General features: G+C 36.4%; 1 protein-coding gene across 2 annotated transcripts in view; it reads left to right on the top strand.

Annotated features, from left to right (window-relative positions):
* PLB1 (phospholipase B1) overlaps positions 1 to 22,784 on the top strand; it is a 181,002-nt gene that overhangs the window by 122,904 nt on the left and 35,314 nt on the right. For both annotated transcript variants that reach the window (XM_074288291.1, XM_074288292.1), the window contains exons 40-47: positions 2,597 to 2,678; positions 3,429 to 3,533; positions 7,181 to 7,276; positions 8,885 to 8,956; positions 13,915 to 13,980; positions 17,789 to 17,849; positions 17,947 to 18,005; positions 22,225 to 22,292. In XM_074288291.1, coding sequence (XP_074144392.1) covers positions 2,597 to 2,678; positions 3,429 to 3,533; positions 7,181 to 7,276; positions 8,885 to 8,956; positions 13,915 to 13,980; positions 17,789 to 17,849; positions 17,947 to 18,005; positions 22,225 to 22,292 — 609 coding nt within the window. The remainder of the gene's footprint in view (positions 1 to 2,596; positions 2,679 to 3,428; positions 3,534 to 7,180; positions 7,277 to 8,884; positions 8,957 to 13,914; positions 13,981 to 17,788; positions 17,850 to 17,946; positions 18,006 to 22,224; positions 22,293 to 22,784) is intronic.

Genomic DNA, 22,784 nt, shown 5'->3' with positions numbered 1-22,784 from the left:
TTCAAATCTGGGCTCCAATCCTTACTAGCTATATGGCTTTGGAAAAGTCACTTACTATGTTTGCCTTAGTTTCCTCAATTATAAAATGATCTGGAGAAGGAAATGGCAAACCACTCCAATATCTTTGCAAGAAATCTCCCAAATGAGTAGGACACAACTGAAATGACTGAACAACATATGCTAGACAACTGGATATAATGACAGAATTAAAACAAGTCCCTTCCCTCAAAGGACTTACATTCAACTGAGGAATACATAATACATACAAATAAGTGTGGACATGATTAATTAAAAAGGAAGAGAGCCATAACAACTAAGGGAGAGGATGTGGCATGTGAACTGAGCCTTTAAAGGAAGCTATGAGTTCTTGGCAAGAGGGATAACTTCTGCAAAGACCTGGAGGTGGATTTTAGAGTATTCTGAATGCTCTGGGATTAGAGGGGATAGCAGTCACTAAGAATAGTGATATGTCACAGTATGCCAGAGTAGCAGTAGCATTCAGAAATGTGACTGTTCTGAAGGTGTGGTGACAATGAATTGTTGGGCTTCTCTTCCCCCTGCCCTTTGAAACCCTTACAACCCTTATCCTGATCAAATTTTCCCTAGCTTAATAAAATTTTCCTTACCTTTTTCCATCTTTGTCAGTATTCAATCAATTAATTAATATACCTATATGCCTTTAATAACCATTTACTGTGTATTAGCCACTGGGCATAGATGAACAAAAATCTGTTTTCCTACATTTTAACAAAAGAGAATACATGCAAATAAATATATGAGGCTCAGTTGGATAGATTGATGGGCCTGGAGGCAGGAATAACTTTTTGCCTTAGTTTCCTCAACTATAGTAACATCTACCTCCTAGGATCATAGTGAGTATCTAATGAGTATCTAATGCTTAGTACACTTAGTACATTTACAGATGCTATGTAAAACTAGGTATCATTTATTAGGTTCACAATAAATCCAAACAAGCAGAAGACAATTAAATATCAGATTGGGAGGGAGGAAGGAGCACTTGGGGAAAATCTGACACCTGTGACATTGAGAGGTAACACAAAGCACCTATCTCCTAGGACTGTTGTAAGCATCTAAAGTGAAAAATAATATTAAATTGCTTTGTAATATTCAATTATTTTTCAGTTGTGTACAACTCTTTGTGTCCCCATTTGGAATTTTCTTAGCAAAGTTCTTAGCTGTGCTCCTATTGCTTTAGCCACAAACAGATTAGCTTTATAAAGAAATATTTACTTCAATTATATACTGTTTCCAGATCCAAGCCTACCCCCTTTCCCAGGTTTGAATCCCAGGCTTCCCTGCTGGCTTGATAGGCTGTACTATGCCAAATCTGGTTGGTCTTAAAGTCTGATGCCTGAAACTGAGAAAGACAAATGAATAGAATAGAAATAGATACCCCTGGTCCATTTCAGTTCAATCCATGGCACTCATCTGGTGAGATAAATTACAATCTTTACTCATTGAACACAACAATTACAGGAAAAAAAAAAAAAAAAGAGACAGAGAAATGGTCTCAGTTTCACCAATTTAAAGATGCAGACTATTCTTACTTCAGAACCAAACAAATGAGATCACTCCCACTGAGAAGGTAGGAGAAGGATCTAAGTCATGTTCAAGGATACATGAATAGCAAGGGTAGCCCTGGGAGATGTACTACTATGAGAATGACATTAAAATGTTTCCTCTGTTCACATTCTTTCGTGTAATCAGTTCTGAAAGTTTATGATGGTGACAAGACTCAGATCTGACAGGTTCTAACTACAGAAGCACCAAAGTTAGTTGTTGTTATTATAATAGACTCTCCTCCCAGGGCCAGCCTAGCAAGGTTCAGAGAAGCTCATTGCCATGGCAATTCATGAAAACTATCTCCTAATTCATGACCTATCTGGTGGCAGGAGCACTGACAACAAATGAAATTATGAACCATAGACAGGACATTGAAGGGGATTGCCACCATGTCCCTTCATTTTACAGATGAGTAAACTGAGACTGCAAGAAACCATTTGCCCCTTGCTTCTTGAACCAAAGACATGAAATGGTGTAGAAAAGGTTGGATTACGGGGATCATATCCCTGCCTCTTCAATGAGTGGGGAAGGGACTGGAAGAAAAGAGAATTTGAAACTCAAAAAAAAGTTAAATAAAGTAAATAAATAAATTTTAAATAAAAGTGCTGGATTTTGAATTAAAAGGCCCCCATGTTTGAATCTCTGCTACTTTCTACTTCAATGACCTTGGCCAGTTCAAGTCTCAGTGAACTCATCTATGAACTGAAGGGATCAGACTAAGTGACCTATCAGATGTTACAAATGCAATTGCTCCCAATTAAATAGTCCATTTTTACAACCTTTAGACTTCACTTTATTCAATATCCTACTCAAGAACCAGAAGGGTAATTAATGTCATCTACATCAGGGCACACACATGGTAGTGTAGGGACAAAGACCTGGCTAATATACTGAGGCAGCTAGCTAGACAACATCTACAAGTGCCATCAAAACCACTTACCTTGGCCCAAAGTCAAGCTTTCTTGATGCCAAGATGGCCTTTCTGTGACTTTTCTTTCTCACAATATTGCAGCCTTTTGTGTAATTGCATCCTGCTGGTCAAAGACAACTCTACAGAGCTGTCCAAAATGAAAGAAGTCATCAAGAGCTACCAGGTAAGATACAGAGACAGAACATCTCTTTGTAGCTTCCCTGTCTCCTGACTATCAGAACCCCAACAGAATGGGAAAAAGTCAGCTAAGGCACGTCAGTGTAGCACTGTCCTCATGTCAGATGGACATTTCTTTTTTTCTTCTCTTTTTTTTTTTCCTTTTTACTTCTCTCCTCCTTGAATCTTAGGCTACTACTCCATGCTCTTATCATTTTCTAACTTATGTCCGTATCACATACTTCTTACCAGATTTTAAGTTCCTTGAAGGCTGGCACTGATTGAGGCATGCTTCGTTGTGTAAAGCATTGGAGATAATGACATCAAATGTTGAACTGAATTGAATTGATCTGCCCTTGTTAGTTGAAGCATTCCCAACCAGATTTCCATGCTATGAAGTTAACCTCATCACAGGTTCTTTTCAGTCCTAGGGTTAACCAATTCAGTTCTTAGGTTTACCATAAGATGTACCTTTTAAATGCCCATGAAGACCCTCTATAAGTGGGTTCTCCTCTTGAGACAGGATGAAATAAGGTGGAATAGCCAAAGGTCAAGTTTATACCGATCTTGTGGTTTCTCTGGCTGACCCTGTATAAAGCCCCTCTGGGCTTTAGTTCTCCTCTATGTAAAACCAAGGTTATTAAATAATCTCTAAGATCCTTCCTGGGATAAACACTCTTATGATCCAGAAGGACCTTCCTCCCCAAAAATGATAGCCTGGGCATTGTGACAGTCTGCTCCTCTTTCCTTTTTCCAGACCAGCATCAGAGAATTGGTAGAGTCTGGCCGCTACGACACTCGGGAGGACTTCACGGTGGTACTGCAGCCTTTTTTTGAAAACATCAAACTTCCCTTACGACCGGTATGGCCCCTTCTCTTGCTCTAGTTCCTGTGCTCACCTGTGCATGATTCACTTGAATTCATATTTTTATACTCCCTCCAAATCTCCGGGTTTTTTTTCTCCCTTCAAAGTCCAATGTGCTTTCACAATGATCTTGTCCTGAAATAAATGTAAAATCTGACCTTTAGGTTCAAAAATCAAATGTATAAAGTGAAAACAGCATAGTTAAGACAGCAGTTTTTCTGAGGGAAAAACAATCTGGAGGTTTTAGTGGATCACAAGCTTATCATGTGTCAACTTCAATGTAAGGTGACCAAAAAAAGCTAATGTAGTTTTGAGCTACATTGAAAGATTAATGTCAAGGACATAATCCTACTATAGTCTGCCCTGATTCCACATCTTAAAAAGGACTTTGGACAATTTAAGGCCTCAGCAGACCCTGCTCCAACCCCAGCCCCTGCTTCAGCCTCATCTAGAAATGCTATAGAGAATATAATTGATTAGAAAAGTGTACTTGCTACCAGTCCACAAATGGATAATCTATTAGACTTCATTGAATCGCACATCTCCTTGGTTCTTAAAGGAAGAAAAACTAAGCATAGATAACTGGAAGCTAGTGGGACTTGAAATGAAAGAATTTTATGTAAAAAATGGGCTTTGTTCAATTTCCCCCAGAGGTATTTTATCTATACAATGTGATTCAATTAGCAGGTTTTAGGAGAAGGAAAAGTTCTAAAATTGAATTGAGAAGGAAGTGTAAGGAACAAAAGATAGAAGATAAGCAAATTCAAGACATCCAGAAGAAGGCAATCAGATTACATGAAAATTAGTTAAAGCGGATTGGGGCCTGAATAATAATAGCTAAGATTTATATAACATTTTAAGGATTGCAAAGCTCAATACAAAAAATTGCTCATTTTGTTCTCAAACAATCTCTGGTTATAGATGCCTATTTTATAGATGAAGGAAGTGAGGTTTAAAGAGGTCAAGAAACTCACAGTAAAGTATCTAAGGCAGTATTTGAATTCTGGTCTTCTTATCACGGAGTTCGCACCTCAAGGTTCAGCCCACTATTTATTTATTTATTTATTTCACTATGTGTTTGTCTCTTAAAAAAGACCTGCTGGGGAACAAAAATGAGAGGTGAAAAAAGTTTACTGCAGTCAGCTTAAGAGAGATTGTATGATTTATGATTTTGTTGATTGCAATCAACAGTGATTGAACTGTTGGAGAAAATCTCAATAATGCAAGTTAAACATCAAAATGTGTTGTTGGTACATGGTTTTGAAGGGTCAGTTGTTAAATATTTACTAGCATTCTCCATGATCTTTCTTTGAGTATTTAAAGGGCTGTCAGTTGAATTAAGTTATAGAGGTGTTCTGCTTGTCACCAGAAGGCTGAACTAAAATCATGGGTAGAAGTTACAAAGAGACAATTTGAGATTTCACACACACACCCAACAATAACAACAACAACAACTTCCAAGTCCAACTATCAAGGAGTGGACTCTAACTCAGTGAAGTTAGATATTTACTTGTAGAGGGCATTTGTGTTCAGACACACTTATACCAGAAGAGGTTCTAAACCCCCTAAATGAGAGCCCTCTTCTCTCTCTTTTTCTACTAAATCAATCATTCTTCTTTGGATGTGTGGGAAAGAATTAATAATATCTGCTCTCATGTTGGATTTGATCCAGTTCTTGAAAGTAGTGAAAGAGAATAGGCATGGGGCATAGAACCACTATCAAAACAGCTCTGCTTGTTCCTGATCTTTGGACCAAAGCCCTCATTTATTTTGACCCTCAAGAACCAATTAGCAAAGGGCATAATGTATCTGATTAGTTGCCCTGTTTTCTCAAAGAGGACTGAACAGGTTTTTTTTCCACAGTTGTGCCCTAAAGTGGGATATTATATGTATGTGCCTAATAAATTATGAATTGCTTTCCCTGGATTTTAAAAGGGAATGAAAGAAAAACAGGAGGAGGACATGTCACCTGAGGCTTAAGTAGGTCCCTTGAGGCCTTTTTAATAACTCCCTTTTATTTATTTTATTTTTTTGAGCAGAAACAGAATGATTCCATCTTAAAACAAGTCAGATCTGTAAAGGGGCTGATGATTCATAAATCTATAAGAGAAATACAGAGATTAGCTTGCTTGTCCTTCTTCATTAACCTTCAGAATGTTACAATTATACCATCTATGTCCAAAGAATAATGGAAGCTTTTAGAGGTTTTATTTTGCCAATGATTTTGAACATTTTATTTTGCCAATGATTTTGAACATTTTTCATATTATAGTGTAGATTTTTTTTTTTGAAAACTGTTCATCCAACTGGAGATTACTCTAATTCTTATAAATTTAAATCAGTTCCTATACATACTAGGAATGAAACCTGAAACCTTTACAGAGAAATTTGCCACAAAGATTTTCTTTATCTGATTCTCTTACTTTTAGCTGCATTACTTTTGTTTTTACCTCATGATTCTTCAGGAATTCTCCCTTCATCCATATATCTGACAGATAAGTCATCTTTCTTGCTCCTGCAATTTGTAGTATCTTTATATCTCTAAATCACACATCCAATTTGGAGTTTATCTTAGTATAAAAGTGTCAGATATTGCTTTATACCTAATTCTTACAAGAATGTTGTTTTTTTTTTTCACAAATTTTGTCAAATAGCGTGGTCTTACTCTGACATATTTGGGGCTTTGCAAGCCCTTCTGTGCTTTTTTTGCATCTTATTGCATACTGAGTTTGTTCCATTGATCAACCTTTCTCTTTTTAACCAGTACGAAATTGTTTGAGAAATTTGATTGCGATCTAGTACTGCTAAGCCCTCTTCCTTTCCATTTAAAAAAATTATATCCCTTGAAATTCTTTCTTTTGTTTCTTCAAATGAGTTTGGCAATGATTTTTTAGCACTACAAAGTAATTATTTGGTATGGTATAGCACTGAGTAAATAAATTAAATTTAATAATATTGTCATTTTTATTATATAAGCAAGTAATATCTTTCTAATTAATCAGGTCTGTATTTGTGCAAAAAATGTTTTGTATTTATATACCTCCTATGTGGGTTTTGGAAGGCTGACTCTCAAGTAACTAATACTTTTTGTAATTATTTTAATTCGATTTTTTTCTCTATTTCTTCCTGGTGGGTTTTGTTAACAATATGCAGATATGCTAATCATTTATATGAGTTTATTTAATATCCTGAAACTTTGTAGAAGATGTTAATTATTTCAATTAGTTTTTTAGTTGACTCTCTAAGGTTTTCTAACTAAACCATATCAACAGCAAAAACCCAATAATTTGTTTTGCCCTATGCTTACACCCTCAATCTCTTTTCTAGTTTTTTTTTTAAATCACAAACTAATATTTCTATCCCTAGATAGAATAATAATATTAGTAATAAGACTCCAATCTTATTGGAAAGGACTTTCGTTTATCCCTATTATAGATCATTCTGACTCTTGGTCTTAAAGAAAGATCATTTAAGGAAATAGTGACTTAAAAAAAAACCAACCAAACAAAAAAAAAAAAAACCAGGAATGGGTTTCTAACTTGTCAAAAGCCTTTTTCTTTATTGCTATAGACATGTAATTTTCTTGCTCTTGTATGTTAATTAATTGATCAATTGGGTAAAATTTAATTAATTTCTCTTTTCAGGATGGAATCCCAGATGTCTCCTTCTTTGCACCAGACTGTCTCCACCCAAATCAGAAATTCCACTCTCAGCTCTCCAGAGCCCTTTGGAACAATATGGTAAAACACCAGGGTGCTTACATTTACACCAAAGATTGGCAAGTTTATGACATTAAATCAAAGTTTGTGCAAAGGAGCCTTACCCTTCCATTGCAGATAAGAAATCAGAGTCCCAGAGGGATATAATGATTACTACTTGGGCCACACTACAAGTCAAAGAAAGAATAGAGATGATATTTCAGACTTCCCAAGTCTATTGGTCATCATGTGACTTAGAGAATTCTCCAGCACTCTGAGATCTGGAATCTCATTGATATTACTATTCTTACAATGTCCATCACAATACATCTGTGTTTGCCTGTCCTAGTGGGAATGGTTGCTTACTACAGGGATTCAGAGAATTTAGGTTGAATGCTGGGTTTCTACTGGGACATCTTTGTGTCCTCACTGGTTTTCAGTTTCCTCATCTATAACACGCGGCATTGTAGTTGATTGCATTTGTGATCACTTCTTACTCTAAATCTGTGATCTCATGACCCAGCAATCTTCCCATTGGTTTACCACTATGGACCCAATTATTATACTATGTTTTTTAATTAGGTCAGGCATTCTTAACCTGGGATCCATAAGCTTTTTTAAAAAAATACATTTTGATTATTATATTTCAATATAATTCATATGCATTTAAAATCTTAATGTTGATTAGGTGGCCATCGACTGTCAAAGGGAATTACATATTTACAAAAATTGGTGAAGAACTTCTGCCTTAGACCTGACCTTACAAGTTATTCCTTAATTGTTCCTTATCCAGATATGCTGACTGTGTAAATGTCCTATCTTTTTTTCTTTCTGTTCAAATATTTTTGGTTATATGTACAGTAAGAACAGAGAGTATGCAATCTGGCCTCATGGACTGAGATGGAAATGTAGTATTTCTAGTAGACATTTCTTGAAGGAAGAGGGCTGGAAGGAGAATTTGGAGGGTTTTTTTTGAATGTCAAAAATCATTTTAAGTGCTGGATATTGAATTAGAAAGTCCAGATTTGCTACTTCCTTCAAAGCTGAATGATCTTATACAATTCAAGCTTGAAACTCAGTGTCCTCATCTATGAACTGAAGGGATCAAACTAGATGACTGTTGTAATTCAGTACTTTTGTCCAACTTTCATGACTCCATGGACCATATTGTTCATGGGGTTTTTCTTGGCAAAGATACTGAAATGATTTGTTATTCCTTTCTCTAGTTTATTAAAACAGATAAAGATTTAATATCTTGCTCAAAGTCAAATAGCTAGTAAGTGTCAGATCTTTCTGACTCTAGGATCAGTACTCTATTCACTGAGCCACTTAGTATCTTTGAATATTATATAGTAACTGATTTGTCAGACTGGTGAAGTCTTTAAACTGTCATGTTTTTAAATATATAAAATAAAATACATGAAATTACAAAGAAAGATATATTTAAATATTTTTTAAAATAGTTCACCAATACAGATGAAGAATCTCCCTTCTAGCCTTGAACAACCTGGAATGCTTTTGTTGGATTCCAGCCTGTAAAGACCTTGGAAATTCATGATAAAAACTGTCTACCTGGGATGGAACCAGTGATTATCAGAGGAAACAAATCCACTTATCTCTACTACTGCTTCTGTTTTTTCTTCTTTATAGCTTCAACCAGTAGGGAAGAAGATTGATTTCCTAAATTTGGCAGCAGATATACCTCTATCTTGTCCAACCCAGGTAACGAAGCTCTTTCTTGTTACTTCCTAGAGGGATTATAGTTGTGACCTTTCTCTTGAACTGATCTCCTTCATCTGTTTTATCTCTGTCCTGTTACCTTTAGACACTGCCAATATCCATTTCCTTAATTTTGTCTTTTTCACTTAATTGGGGAAAGTTGCTTGGAGATGGTGATATTTAAGAAGGACCCTCAAGCAGTTGGGTTGAGGGGAAGTGGTAAGTATAGCTTTAAAAATGGGAGAATAGGGCCAAAGCAACTTAAGAGATGATTTCAGTAATCCGGGGAATGTGAACAACAACAAAAAAGTCAGAGAAATGTGGATAAACCTTTGACAAGTAAAGTGACGTGGATAAACCTTTGACAAGTAAAGAGAATTTGTCCAGAAAGCTCTTTGCAAGAATGAGAGAAAACTGAGGCCCATGATGATGACTAGTGACAAAGGTAGGATTTAAACCTGGGCTTCCTTCACCCAAGTTTTCCCTATCCCCATCCCTCTCAATCTCTTTGAAAGACAATATACTCATTCCTCTCTCCTGAGATGAACAAGTCCAAGACTACAAAGTAGGATGGGCACATCCTCCTTCCATTAACCTATAAAGGTCCCTTTTGGAGATGCATGGTTGCTAAGCAACTCTGGAATCCTTTCCAAGAGGGTCCATCTCTTGGCAAACACATCTTTTGCTACATAAGACAACTCACTTTGCCAGTCGTGGGCTCCATCTGCTCTATTCCTCTGTGACTTAAAGCTATAGAAATCTGCATGTGTGTTAAGAGGCCAGGCAGCAGGCATTTTAAATGGAACCAAATCTAAACATAGAGGTAACAGGACCTTATTTTCCTCTTAAAATTAACTCCATTTCCTGTATGATTCTATATTTTTATTAATAAGACTATCTTCCCTGAGTAACACATTCTTGCTAGACACTGAAATCACAGAATTCACAGCAGGAATGTTTTAGAGATAAACTCAGAGGTTGCTTGTGTAGATAAGTGGAACAGAATCAAATTCTAGGAAAAAGGAAGTATAGAAAGAGGGATAGTGTTCCTCTGGCAATACAATTCTAGTTCAGCAGACCATTAGAATTTTTCTTCATCATAGAGTAAGCTAATAAGAAATAGTAAAAAGATACCTGTGCATTTTTTTAAATGAGGAGGGGAGAAGTCCCATCATCATGAATTTCTGGAAGCAGGCTCCCCCATACCCTGTGTGCATGTTTGTGTGACCCCTAAAATCTAGTCCTTCATTGCCTACATTGTCTATATTCCCTAATAGATTGGTGACCCAAATGTCCTTTATAATCTCTTCTCCCTACTCTAGCCCATAGAAGTAAATCAAAAATTATTTTTTCTTTGTTTAATGTAAACTTATTAATTGATTGGCCTCTCGTGTCTAATTCATTGACAGTCACTAAGTCACAAGTAGTTATTGTTGACTTGTGCCTGACTATTTATATAACCATTTGTGATTTTCTTGACAAAAGATACTGGACTAGTTTGTTATTTCCTTCTCCAAGTCTGATGAGGAAACTGAGGCAAACAGAGTGAAGTGGCTTTCCCATGGTTACATAACTAATAAGCTTCTGAGGCTGGATTTTAACTCAGGTATTCCTGACTCTAGACTGGCACTCTATCCTCTAGCTGCTCTGGAATCAAGTCTCTCAGCCTCTCTTTTATTCCATTCCATTCTATACTACTACAATGATCCATGATTCTACAAGAGCTTTTAGATGATTTCCTTGATAACAGGAAAAAGTACTTTCTTCCTCTTTTTCTACCTCTCCTCAAAGCCCTTTAATGTTTTCTCACCCTTCATATGGTAAATCCTTGGGCAAAACCACTTCTGAAGGTAGAGGGAGGGGCATCATCACTTGCAATGAATGACACATGCTCCATGTCCTAGGCTACCAAGTCCAGTGCCTTCTCTACCCTTCTGCATGAAACAAGATAGATAGATGATAGAAAGTTATATGATGGATGGAAGTAAAGCTAGATAGATATATGATGGACATGATTGATGCATAATTAGATATATAGACCAGTATATGATGGATGAATGGAAAGAAAGAAAGGAAAAAAAAGAATGAAGATAGATAGATAGATGGATAATTACATTATGTGCTTAGTATCTTCTAATCCAGTCTTTCACAGCCTAGTACTCAGTATAAAGCTGGCACATCAATCCTCCTTCTCCCAAGCACATTTTCACCTTCCCTTTCTCTCACTATCTCCCTCTATCTTTCATTTTCTGTTTTTCCTCACCCTCAGATTCTTCAAAATTCACGCTCAACTTTTTGGGGGGGTGATGGTTATGGGGAGGATCATATATTTATATTCTCAACACAGTACACTGCTTAAAATAGTAATAAATGCTTTTTCAGCCTATTTATATTGGGAGGATAATAATACATAACTGACACTTTTTTTAAGATTGACAAAGCATTTTACATACATGGTTTCATTTGAGTCTCTCAAAACTGAAGTAGTCACTATAGGTATTATAATACCCATTTTACAGATAATTAAATTTTCTACAAAGCTAGTAAATGTTAGAGGGAAAATTTTAAAATTTTTCAAACTCCCCTTCCTGAGATTATAAGTAATCTGGTTATATATGTACAATCATGTAAATTTTCATATTAGCTATTTTGTATAAGAAGACTCATCTGAAAAAAAGAATGAAAGGAAAAAAGGGAGTAAAAATTATGCTTTAGTCTGTATTCATATAATATCAGTTCTGAGAATAGTTAAATCATTCACAATTTTTCGAAATACAACATTGCTGTTATTGTATATGATATTCTCCTGATTCTGCTTACTTCAATTTGCATCTGTTCACATAAATCTTTTCAGTTTTTCTGCCTGTCATTTTATGACACAATATTTTCCCACGATTGTAAAACACAGCTTGTTTAGTTATTCCCCCAATTGATATACCACACCTTATATGCCATACCACTATACCGCACCTTATTGGGCCCATTGCAGAAGTCTTTCCTTTTGAAAGAAGCTGCCAGTATTTGTACTTATTTCACAGGCAGAGTGACAGAGTCCCCAGCGTACTCTTCTTTGCTTCTGAAATAAAATATAAGCATTTTTGTTTGGCACATAAATCCCTTTCCAATCTGGCTCCAAGCTTCCCTTTCCAGCCTTAATGGTGTGACTCCCTTTCATGTTATTCTGCTTTCTAGCCAAATTGGCTTCCTGCTATTTCCCACATCTATCATTCTATCTCTGTGCTTCATGCTTGAAATGTACTCTTTTCACCATTACCTTTTAGAATCCTTTGCTTCCTTCAAGGCCCAATTCAATGGCCAGTTCCCATTCCAGGATTTTTTCTGGATTCACGTGGCTGTTTTCCCCTGCTCTTGATTAGTACTTTTTTTTTAATTTTATATTTTGCCTATCTCCTAATAGAAAGAAATTTCAAGTCCAGCCACTATTTCATTTTTGTCCCCAAGGTCTATCTAGTACAATGTTTGGTAGACAATAGGCAATCTAATAAATGCTTGTTGAATAAATAATGAGGCCTTGTAGAAAAGCCTCAATGAAGGAAGAATTAATTTTAGATCATAAATTTTTTATGCAATTTATTCTTTCAAATAAAAAAAAAGGTGATACCTCAAAAATCAGAGAATAAGACATAGAATTATAGCAGCACTGGAAAGTGCTACCAGGATTTAGATTTAGACCTCTTGCCTATAGTCACACAGCCAATAATGTTCAAGGCAACCCTTGAATCCAGTTGTCTTGATTCCAAGGCCAGCTCTCTATCTACTTCTCCATTCACTGCTTCTCCAATTAGGCAGCTTCCCACTTCCTCACACAGATTTAGAGGCAAGAGGAAACCAATGGGATAAGCATATTAATAGGTATCTGCAACTTCAATGATAACTAGTATCACATCCTATCAGAGTAAGGGGATGGGAGCAGCTTCTGAATCTCAGCACGTAGTTCTTTTAGAGGCAGAAGGTCTTCCAGATCTCCTTAGGAATTCAGGGGATTAGGGCAAAAGGTGAATGATTCGCCAAGCCCCAAACACCCCAAAGCCATGCTATGCCTTCTATATTAAATAGTCCTTCTGCACTGATGAACTATCTCCTGAAATGGAGAAAAAAAAAATTTTTTTAAAGGGCATTATGAACATAACAGAAGGAGATGGAGACATGTTAAGCTTTGTTTACATTCTGGCATATACAAAATGAAATTTTTAGGCCCTCTTATTGTAAAACACTAAACCAAAATTGTTAAGTAAAAACCCTCTAGAATGAATGAAATTCTCTCTATAAAAGTTCAGGGTATTTTCATAGCTAGGAAGGCGCTAGCAAACAAGAAGGGTTTGAGGATTAAGGAGAGAGAAAAGATTGAAAGAAATTCTTCAAGGATCAGTTCAGACACCACTTTCTACTGGAGGTTTTTTCTGGTCTTCCTCTCACCCTCATCCCAATAAACTGTTGATATCTACTCTACTTCTCAAGTACTCTGCCTTTTTGTAACACTCAGTATATATCTATATATGCATTGTTTTACCATTAAAATATAAACTCCTTGAAGGTTCCTAATCAGCAAGCAATTAATTAATCATCCAATATGCCCAATATGTCTTTGTAAATTGTGGATCTACATACACAAATATAACATGTCTTCCCCAAATCTGAGCATCCTCAGTCTTTTGGCACACCCTGTATATAAGGAATATAGACAAAATAAAGAAAAGGAAGTGGGGAGAGGGACATAGCACCAAGAGGGGACATCAGAGAAATACTATGTAGGGCAAAAATACTTGATTTTGTCCACAGATGACCAGTAACAGTCCCTGACTCATACCAAGAGTTTAATAAAGTGCTTAGGGAAATGCATGAATTGAATTGAACCCAAAGATCAGTGTCATTATTATTAGATGCCTTTTATTTTTCTGTCATTATTCACCTTTTTAAACTCAACCATCTCTTTCCAACAGGAGGAGCCCTTCTTCAGGACCTACAAGAACAGTAACTACACATACCCAGCCAATCCTGCCATTGAGGTAAATGTTCAAGGTCACATGTTTGTGTTTCACAAGGTCCAACTGTTCCACCTGGCAATGTTCAGATTGCATAGTTCAGTATATTTGCCTGCTTGCAAATGTCCATACACCTTTCCTTTTCTGAGGCAAGCAGGATGAGCAGAATAGATGCAGAATTGACCACATCAGAGAAAGTAAATCCAAGAACACTGGCCTGAACATGTTCATAAGCGTCATCACTCGTTTCCAGGTTACTGCTGGAAAAATACTGCTTTAGACATGACTCTTTAACATTTGCAACTGTGTTCTCACAGTCATCTGCTTCTGATCAGGCAAGTTTAACCTTTCTAGAGGAGTCAGAGCTGGGGGAATATATTTTAGTGAATTCCTGCTCAGTGACTGCTGAATTAGAAGAAACTTTAATCTTAGTTCCTGGGATCATAACAAGCTTCCTTATTGCATTGACTATTTAGAATCAGTAAAGTCAATAAGTCAGCAAGCATTTATCACTCACCTACTATATGCCAGATATTCTTTGAAGGAAGGAAGGAGAGAGGGGGACAAAGGGAGGAAAGGAAGGGAGTGAGAGGGAGAGACAGAGGGAAGGAGGAAAACAAACAACAACAAAAAATAGTTCCTAGTTCCCAGTCTAAGAGGAGACTGTATGCCAACACTATATACATACAAAATACCAAGCTAAACAACCTACAGAATACATCAGAATCAGCACTAGCATTAAGGAGAATTGGAAAAGATTCTTGCAGAAGGTGAAATTTTAGCTGAGAAGTGCTGGAAGTCAGCAAAATGAGGAAATATGCAGGATAGTCACTGCAAAGGCCATATGTAATTGCTGGGAGAAGGGGAGATTAAAGTATAAGAAGATTTCTTTGGTACCTACTATTCATCTTTCTGAGGATCGTCCAGTAGTATAAATTTGCCCTTTCTGGGAAAGGGAACCTAAGATTTGATTGCAGCTATGAAAATTCTAAGCCTCCAGGCCCTAGATGTATGGGAACTTGATTTTACAGCCTAACTTCATGTTACTCTGCATCATCCAGTCTCTTTTCCCGTAAAACTAGTCTGCTAGTTATTTTCCTACACAGGACATTCCATCTCCCATTCCTGCACCTTTGTCCAGGCCCATGTCTGGAATGCAGAATTCCCAGCTTCTCTTAAAGCTCAAGGGTCATTTCCCACACACCTCCTTTTTTTCCTTTTCCCAATTGTTAGTGGTTAATTACAACTGAAATTACTTTTTGTTCACTCTGAAACATATATCATTAATGCATTATATGTGTGGTGTGTGTGTGTGTGTGTGTGTGTGTACATATATTCTCTAGCATCTCACACAGAACATAGTAGACATTTGTCGAATTGAATCAGTAATCAGAGATAGCTGGCATTTTTACTGTGCCTTAAGGTTTGCAATGTGTTTATATATATATATATATAATAATAATAATAATTATTATTATTATTATTATTACCAGGAAGCAATCTATTATTATCCACAATTTGAATCTAAGTGATAGGCCCAAGATTAAATAGACAGTCTCTAAGGTAGATTTTTCACTCAAGTTTTCCTGATTCCAAGCAAACTACCAAGCTACTTGTCTCTCTCCTAAACAATTCTTACTTCCCTGCAATTCATAAACAATATAGACTGCTTGCTACCTGTACAACATGTCATTCTATCTCCTTGAAGGACCATGGATGGTCTTGATTTCTGTAGCCTGGTTTACAACACAAGCATTAATCTGACATAGGGAATATATTTATCTTGTCCTGCCAAAAACAAGTTGCTGAGGTATTTCTCAAATGCTGATAATTTAGGGTTAGGGTTAGAGTCATTTTTTATGTAAAACCAAGTTTCTTTATTAGGATTAGTTACATTTAATACTATTTCCCCCAACATATATAGTTTTCAACATTCATATCTGTAAGATTTTGAGGTGCAAATTTTTTCCCTCCTTTCCTTACCTCTTCTCTCCCCAAGACAGCAAGCAACCTGATATAGATTATACATGTGTAATAATGTTAAATATATTTCCATATTAGTTGTATTGTGAAAGAAAAATCAGAACAAAAAGAAAACAACAAAAAAGTGAAAACAGAATGTTCCAATTTGCATTCAGTCTCCATAGTTTTTTCCTCTGGATGCAAATGATGTTTTCCATCCTTGGATTAATTTTCAAGACTAACATAGGATAACATGTAATTAATGTTAAACTGATCTTATCTGAGAGAAAGCTAAATGATGTCAGATCTTCTCAAAGCCTTCCAGACAACCTGAAAAAATGGATAACATATGAGTGAGATTTTTATTTAATTTTTTTGAAACTGATTATAGAATAAATTTCTCATGGTTCAGCCAGATTTTTCCATAGAGAAGAAGATGCATCAAAGAAAGTATTTTGTTGTTGTCTCTAGAAAATCAAATGCCCAATCAAGTACTTTTGGAGAATCCACTGTGGGTAGCTATTGTGGAGGGAGAGAGAGACAGAGAGAGAGAGAGTGAGTTTGTAAGAAGAAGTAGTTAGGATAGGAAACTTGGGGAGAAGACTACTTTTGCATCTTTTGCTTCTGATTCACATTGAGCAGACTCCTCATCAAAAGACTCATTTGGTTTTACAATGTGTCAGTCATTCTCCATATTCCCCTTTTTCTCTTTCTCAAGGCCTGATATGTAGTATATTGACATTGGAAATAAAAATTCCTAGTTACAAATGATTTACTGCTTAAGTCTTGATGTTAAAATTGGCTTTATTTTTTTTTTTCTGAGGCAATTGACTCACCCAGGAAGTGTTCAGTGTCTGAGTTCAGATTTGAACTCAGGTGTTCTATCCACTGGACCAACTAGCTGCCCTATTAGCTTTATTTTTTAAAAAGAATAATAGTGATAACTCTCCTTCAAGAAAATATAATAGGATATTGGCTTAGGGGATAGATAATGATGATATAGCATCAGTGTTTAGCAACTGGTAGTAAAGTAGATCAATGAATGAGGGGCTTGTGATATTATAATTTACTATCAATAAATATTTGATTTGTTTACCTATTTTATATACTTGGTCACATTGAAATTTCTTGTGCAAAAATGGGTCATGAGCGGAAAAAGTTTAAGAAGCCCAGGATACTGGTAGAGCCTTATAATTCAATCCAACAAGCTTATGTTGAATGTCTGCAATGTACAAAGCTGACATACCAAAGTGAATAAAAAGCCCTGCCCCTTGAGGAACAAATATTTATAAAAACTGCAAGAGAGGGGTAAGCAAACATACGATTAGAGTACTATGAGAGTTCACCATTGGGAAATATCACTCTGGCTGAGGGATAAGGGAAAGCTATAAAAAGGAGGTGGCATTTGAGCTGAGCCTTCAAAGATGATTAGGATTTCAACAGGAAGAAATGGTCAAGAGGGCATTCTAAGTATAGGAAAGAGTAAGGACATAGAGGTAGAAAAATAAGGGAAAATATTCAAAGAATGGCTGGGTTGTCAGAAATAGAAGAAGTAGGAAAAAGTTAGGGAAGATCCAGGTTGTGGAAAGCCTTGGATGCTGAGCAGAAGATATTGTAAAATGTAAATTACTTCTTAAAAGAATGAGGTAAACTTATCTAGATGAGGGATGCATTCACCCATCCCATCTTTTCTAGGCACTGTATCAGGATGTAATATAGCTTGTAATCTTATGCCTCCTATACCAACACAGCCCTACTTTGCTGAGATCTGAACTCAGTTGAAGATGGGTGAGCAGTGCAATTGGTCTCTTTCCATTATGAATGTTCTTTCTCACATATGAAGTGGGTTTCTTTTCTCTTGCTTATTTAGAATTGGGGCAGTGACTTCTTGTGCCCTGTGCAGGGGTCATCCAGCAGTACTCCCACATCAGGTAAGTAAGAAGACCTGATTCCTACCATGCCCTTCCCTTTGGCATTGTCTCCAAGAAGGATATCACAGCAAAGGTTCTGCTTTCTTGTCTCCTTCAGTCCATCAGCTCCGGCCTGCTGACATCAAGGTGGTTGCAGCTCTGGGGGATTCACTGACTGTAAGTATACATGTTCCGGGAACCAGAGACTTTAGGAGCCAGCCAAATACTAGCTTGTCATCCCCCTGCCCAGCCTGAGCCCTGCAACTTAAGTAATTATTCAACAATTATTTTGTATGACCTTTACTTCATATCAAGGGTAGGAAATGAGAGAAAAGTATGAATGATATACATTCCCTGTCCTCAAGGAGGACACTTTGAATCATTTTGAGAAAGAAAATTTGCAGGACTGAAGAGTGAGGAGGAAAAAAAGATAATTTGTGTGATAAATGAAAGTAGAAAATAGCTGTCATAGGAAAAAAAAAGAGGCTACTTTGAGCTGAAGAGATTCAGGAAAGATGTCATAGAGCAGGATCAGACTGGTATGTAAAACTGGTCCTTAAAGGTGAGTTGGATTAAGCTGATTTGGCTGGGGTATCTCAGTGAGGGGGATAGTAGAGGAGAAGAGAAGAGGGGGGAGATGTACAATGATTGAAAAATGAATGTCTGTGTTCCAATGACATAAAGTAGGGTAGTTTGCTTGGAAAAGAGTTGGTAAAGAAGAATCAGGGACCAAAAAGTTAGAAAGGAGGACAGGAACCAGGTGAAGGCAGAAATGCCATGGTTATTAAATAAATAGATGAAACTAAGTTGGAAAGGATAGTTAATACACTCATGACAGAAATGGGATCTTAACTCAATAGGTTAGAAGAAGGGGATGAATTTCATAATAATTAATAGTACAAAGGCAAAGACCTATAATTAGATTTTTGAAAATCAATGGCACTGCGCAAAATGGGGCAGCCATGACTGGGTAGTTAGTATTATAAAAATGATCTGAGAGTTTTATTGGACTGCTAGCTAAGAGAAACATGGGATTTTTAATTGGATGGCTCCTCAGAAATCATCTGATCCAATTCATACCTGAAAAAAAAATTGTTACTACAAGATAGCTAATAAATGGGTCATTCAGCCTTTGCTTTATTGGGGGGAGGGACCCACTTTCTTTCCAGGAAGCCTATTCTCTTTTTGGAGAATTCTAATTTTTAGGAAATCTTTCCTGCTTTCAAACCTCAATGGCTCTCTTTGTAACTTTCACCTATTGTTCCTAATTTGCCTTTTTGTGCCAAATGAAGCATCCTCTTCCACTACATAGCCTTTGAGTATTCCTTTCTCCAAACCAAGTATCCTCATTGCCTTTATCCTGGATTCATAGTTTAACAGTGGCATGGCAACCTAAAAAATTAATATAAACATAAGTTGCATTAATAGAAGTACAATGTTGAGGGAAGAGGGAAGGTGTTGATCCCAATTTTCTGTACCTCAACTAATCTATTTTTTTTTAGAGTCAGTATCCATTATATGGAATAATAGACTAGTAGACTCAGTAATAAATTTAGGGTTAAAGAAACTGGGTTCAAATGTCAGCTTTGCTATGTAGCATTTAGCTGGACTAAATCTCTGATCCTATACCAAGCTAGGATGGATTCAGAGGAAGACAATATAGGTACTAAGAATTGGCAATGTATAGCTTGAAGAAGGGGATGCTTGAGGAGAAACTGATGGCCCGCTTCAACTGTATGAAAGGTGTTTGTGTGGAAAATAGATTTGATTTATACTAGTTGGCTTCATATCTTGGTTGCTGTCATTAAAACACAGAATGGGAATACAAAGAAAAAAAAGGGAAAAAAAGTTCTTGTCCTTTAGATGGTCATATTCTACTGTGGGAGACAACATATGCAAATAATACTGTATATACAAGATATAAAGAGTGTAATTGGAAGATAATCTAGATGGAAGCGGGGGATTGGATGTAAAGGTAGAACTTGAAGGTTAAAGGAAGTATGGAAACCAGGAAGTGGAGGTAAGGAGGGAAAATAATTGGGTCAAAAAAGTCAATGTAGCTGAATCACAGATTATGTGGAGGTAAAAGGTTGAAAGTAAGTGTGAGAAGATGGAAAAGAAAGGAAGTGTTTTAGAAACCAAATAGAGCATTTCACATTTGATCCTGGAAGTTATAAAGAATCATTAGAATTGATTGAGCAAGGAGCTATCATAGACTTGGACTAAATTTAGGAAGAAGGTGGTTGAAAGGAAGTTGAAGTGGAATATGGAGAAATGAGGCAGTTTGACTAATTAGAAATCTATTGTAGTAATCCAAGAGCTGATGAGGGCTTACACCAGGATGATGATGGTATCAGGGAAAAAAAAACCCCAAGAATATGAAAAGGTAGAAACAGTCATACTTGACAACCAATTGGATAACTGGGTATTAAGCATGACACCAAGGTTGTAAGCCTGGTTGCTTGGTGGCACTCTCAACTAAAAAAGTTAGGAAGGAAAAGAACTGAGGGAAGGAGGGGATTAGTTTTGTTTCAAACACATTGATTTTGAGATATCCAAGATGATAATTGGCACTCAGGAAAAACATTAAAAATGAATACATAATTCTTGGAATCACCTGGAGAGAGATGATTTGAACCCATGAAAACTGAGATCACCAAGTGAAAGAGTACAGTGGGAGAAGAGTGCTTTAGAAAGTCTTAGGGAACACCCATGGTCTGAGGGGGTGACCTCAAGAAAAATGCAGCAAAAAAGACTGAGGAAGAATAGTTAGATAAACTAGGAGAGAATGTGAGGAAAATCTATAGAAGTATATCAAGAAGAGGGTATTCCTCAAAATCAAAGGATGCAGAGGGATCAAAAAAGATGAGGATTGGCCAAAAAAAGATTTAGCACTTAAAGACATACTTGTTAACTTTGGAGAGATCTGTTTCAGTAGCATGATGAGGTTAAAAGCTAGTAATTTAGCACTTTACTATGTGTCAGGCACTATAGTAATGAATAAGGAAAAAAGGAAAGACATTTGAGAGGCTTTCACAGTCTATGTGGAAAGGTAAAATACAAACAACTATGTATGAACAAGATTTCTTTTTATATTGGAGATGTAATTTTTTTATTTTTTTTAAAATTGGAGATAATTTGCAGAAGGAAGTACGTACTTTTAATGGGGATAAGGAGAGTCTTATAGAAGCAAGTTTAAAAGTGAGTGGAAGGAAGAATTTTCCTGAAGAATTTAACTGAGAAGGGGAGGAAAGACAGAATGATAGCTAACAGAGTAAAGATCTAATGAGAGTTGATTTGGTTAGTTTTATTTGTATTGTTTTTAAGGATGGGAAAGATAGGGGTCTATTTATAAGAAGTAGGCGAAAAGCTAATAGGTAGGAAGAATTATAAAGCAGAGGCCTTATCACTCTACTTTGGGGAGTAGAAAGAGGAACCTTTGAAGGAGACTGAAGAAACATGGGTTGAGAGTCAGGTTAATCAGAACACTATGTTGTCATAGAAACCAAGTGAGGAGAGAGCAGTTAAGGTGGTCAACAGGGTCAACTGCTACAGTTTCCATGGAAGTGCTATATGAATTCAGAATTGTCACTTAGCACCTACCACATTTTCTTTTTATTTACCTCGCTTTATTAAGCATTTATTAAATGAAGTATGCTTTTTAGACATAATGTCAGAGAGACATAGTATCAAATTTCATCTTTTATTCTTCTAAGTTGTATGAACAATAGAAAATCTTGATTTCATTTGCAAAATGGGCATGATAATATCTCTAGTACCTACCTCTGAGACTAAGTGAATGAACTTTAAAGTACCATATAAACATTAGTTTCTACTTATACTTTTTATCAAGGTTATCACATGTAATAGTAAAAATTTACTAATAATTGATATAATGGATAGAGTTGGGGTTTAATGTCAAGAATTCTATTTCTGCGGCCAACAATGTGACAAATGACTTAACCTCTATGGATCTCAGACAATTTGTTTAGAAATGGTCTACTAAATAATAGACCTAGTTGGAAACCTTTTGGTAAATAGTTTCCACACCAAGAGTTACTTTTGCAGGAAAATGATTGATATTTCCAGTATCCTTTTATGTATTTTAAATACATATATATGTGTGTGTGTGTGTGTGTGTGTGTGTGTGTGTGTGTGTGTGTGTGTGTGTGTTTATAAGGAAGCATAAAAGTCCAACATCTTCATTTTACAAATGAGTATACTGAGAGTCAAACAATTTAAGTGACAGGTAGCGAGTGACAGAGCAAAAGTCTTCTAATTCCCAGTTTAGGACATCCTACCAATTGTCCAAATCACAAAGATTTTCTCAGTCCCCTCTACCCAGGACCCCAAGTTCACACTGCTCACACTTTGCCTTTCCACTTGCCTTTCTCAGACAGCTGTAGGAGCTGGAGCAAAAAACATCACTGATATGTCCACGGCTTGGAGGGGACTGTCCTGGAGGTGAGGCTCCACTTGACTCCTCTTTGATGATTCAGGTTCTTAGGGATAGTTTGGTTGTGTTTCATTTGAAGCAGAAGAAAATTATCCCCAACCCTTCTGAGGAAAAGGCTTTGGATCCCTAAGAGGTAGCATGATCTAATAGAAATCTGGATCTGGTGTCAGGAGACCTGGGTTCAAAACTTGCCATCTGTGTAATCCTGGGCAGATGATCTTTCAGTCTTGGTTTCATAATCTGTAATACAAATTAAAAAAACAGAAAATATAAAGATAAAATTTATTTTTAAAAGGATGGCAATACATGTACTACTACATACCTCATGAGGTTGTTTTGAGGAAAATACTTTGCAAACTTTGAAGCTCTATGAATATGAGTTATAGCCAATATCTGTTCAGATGGAGGTTTCCTAGACATCCTTAGCAGCCTTCCCTATGCCTGAAATGTTTCCTCTTTCCATCTATTAAAATATATTGTTATCATTGTTGATATCTTTT

Source organism: Sminthopsis crassicaudata, chromosome 2, assembly GCF_048593235.1.
Source record: "Sminthopsis crassicaudata isolate SCR6 chromosome 2, ASM4859323v1, whole genome shotgun sequence".
In the NCBI taxonomy this organism is placed as follows: Eukaryota; Metazoa; Chordata; class Mammalia; order Dasyuromorphia; family Dasyuridae; genus Sminthopsis; species Sminthopsis crassicaudata.
The sequence above is the reverse complement of the archived record's forward strand: the minus strand, read 5'-3'. Positions and strand labels throughout refer to the sequence as shown.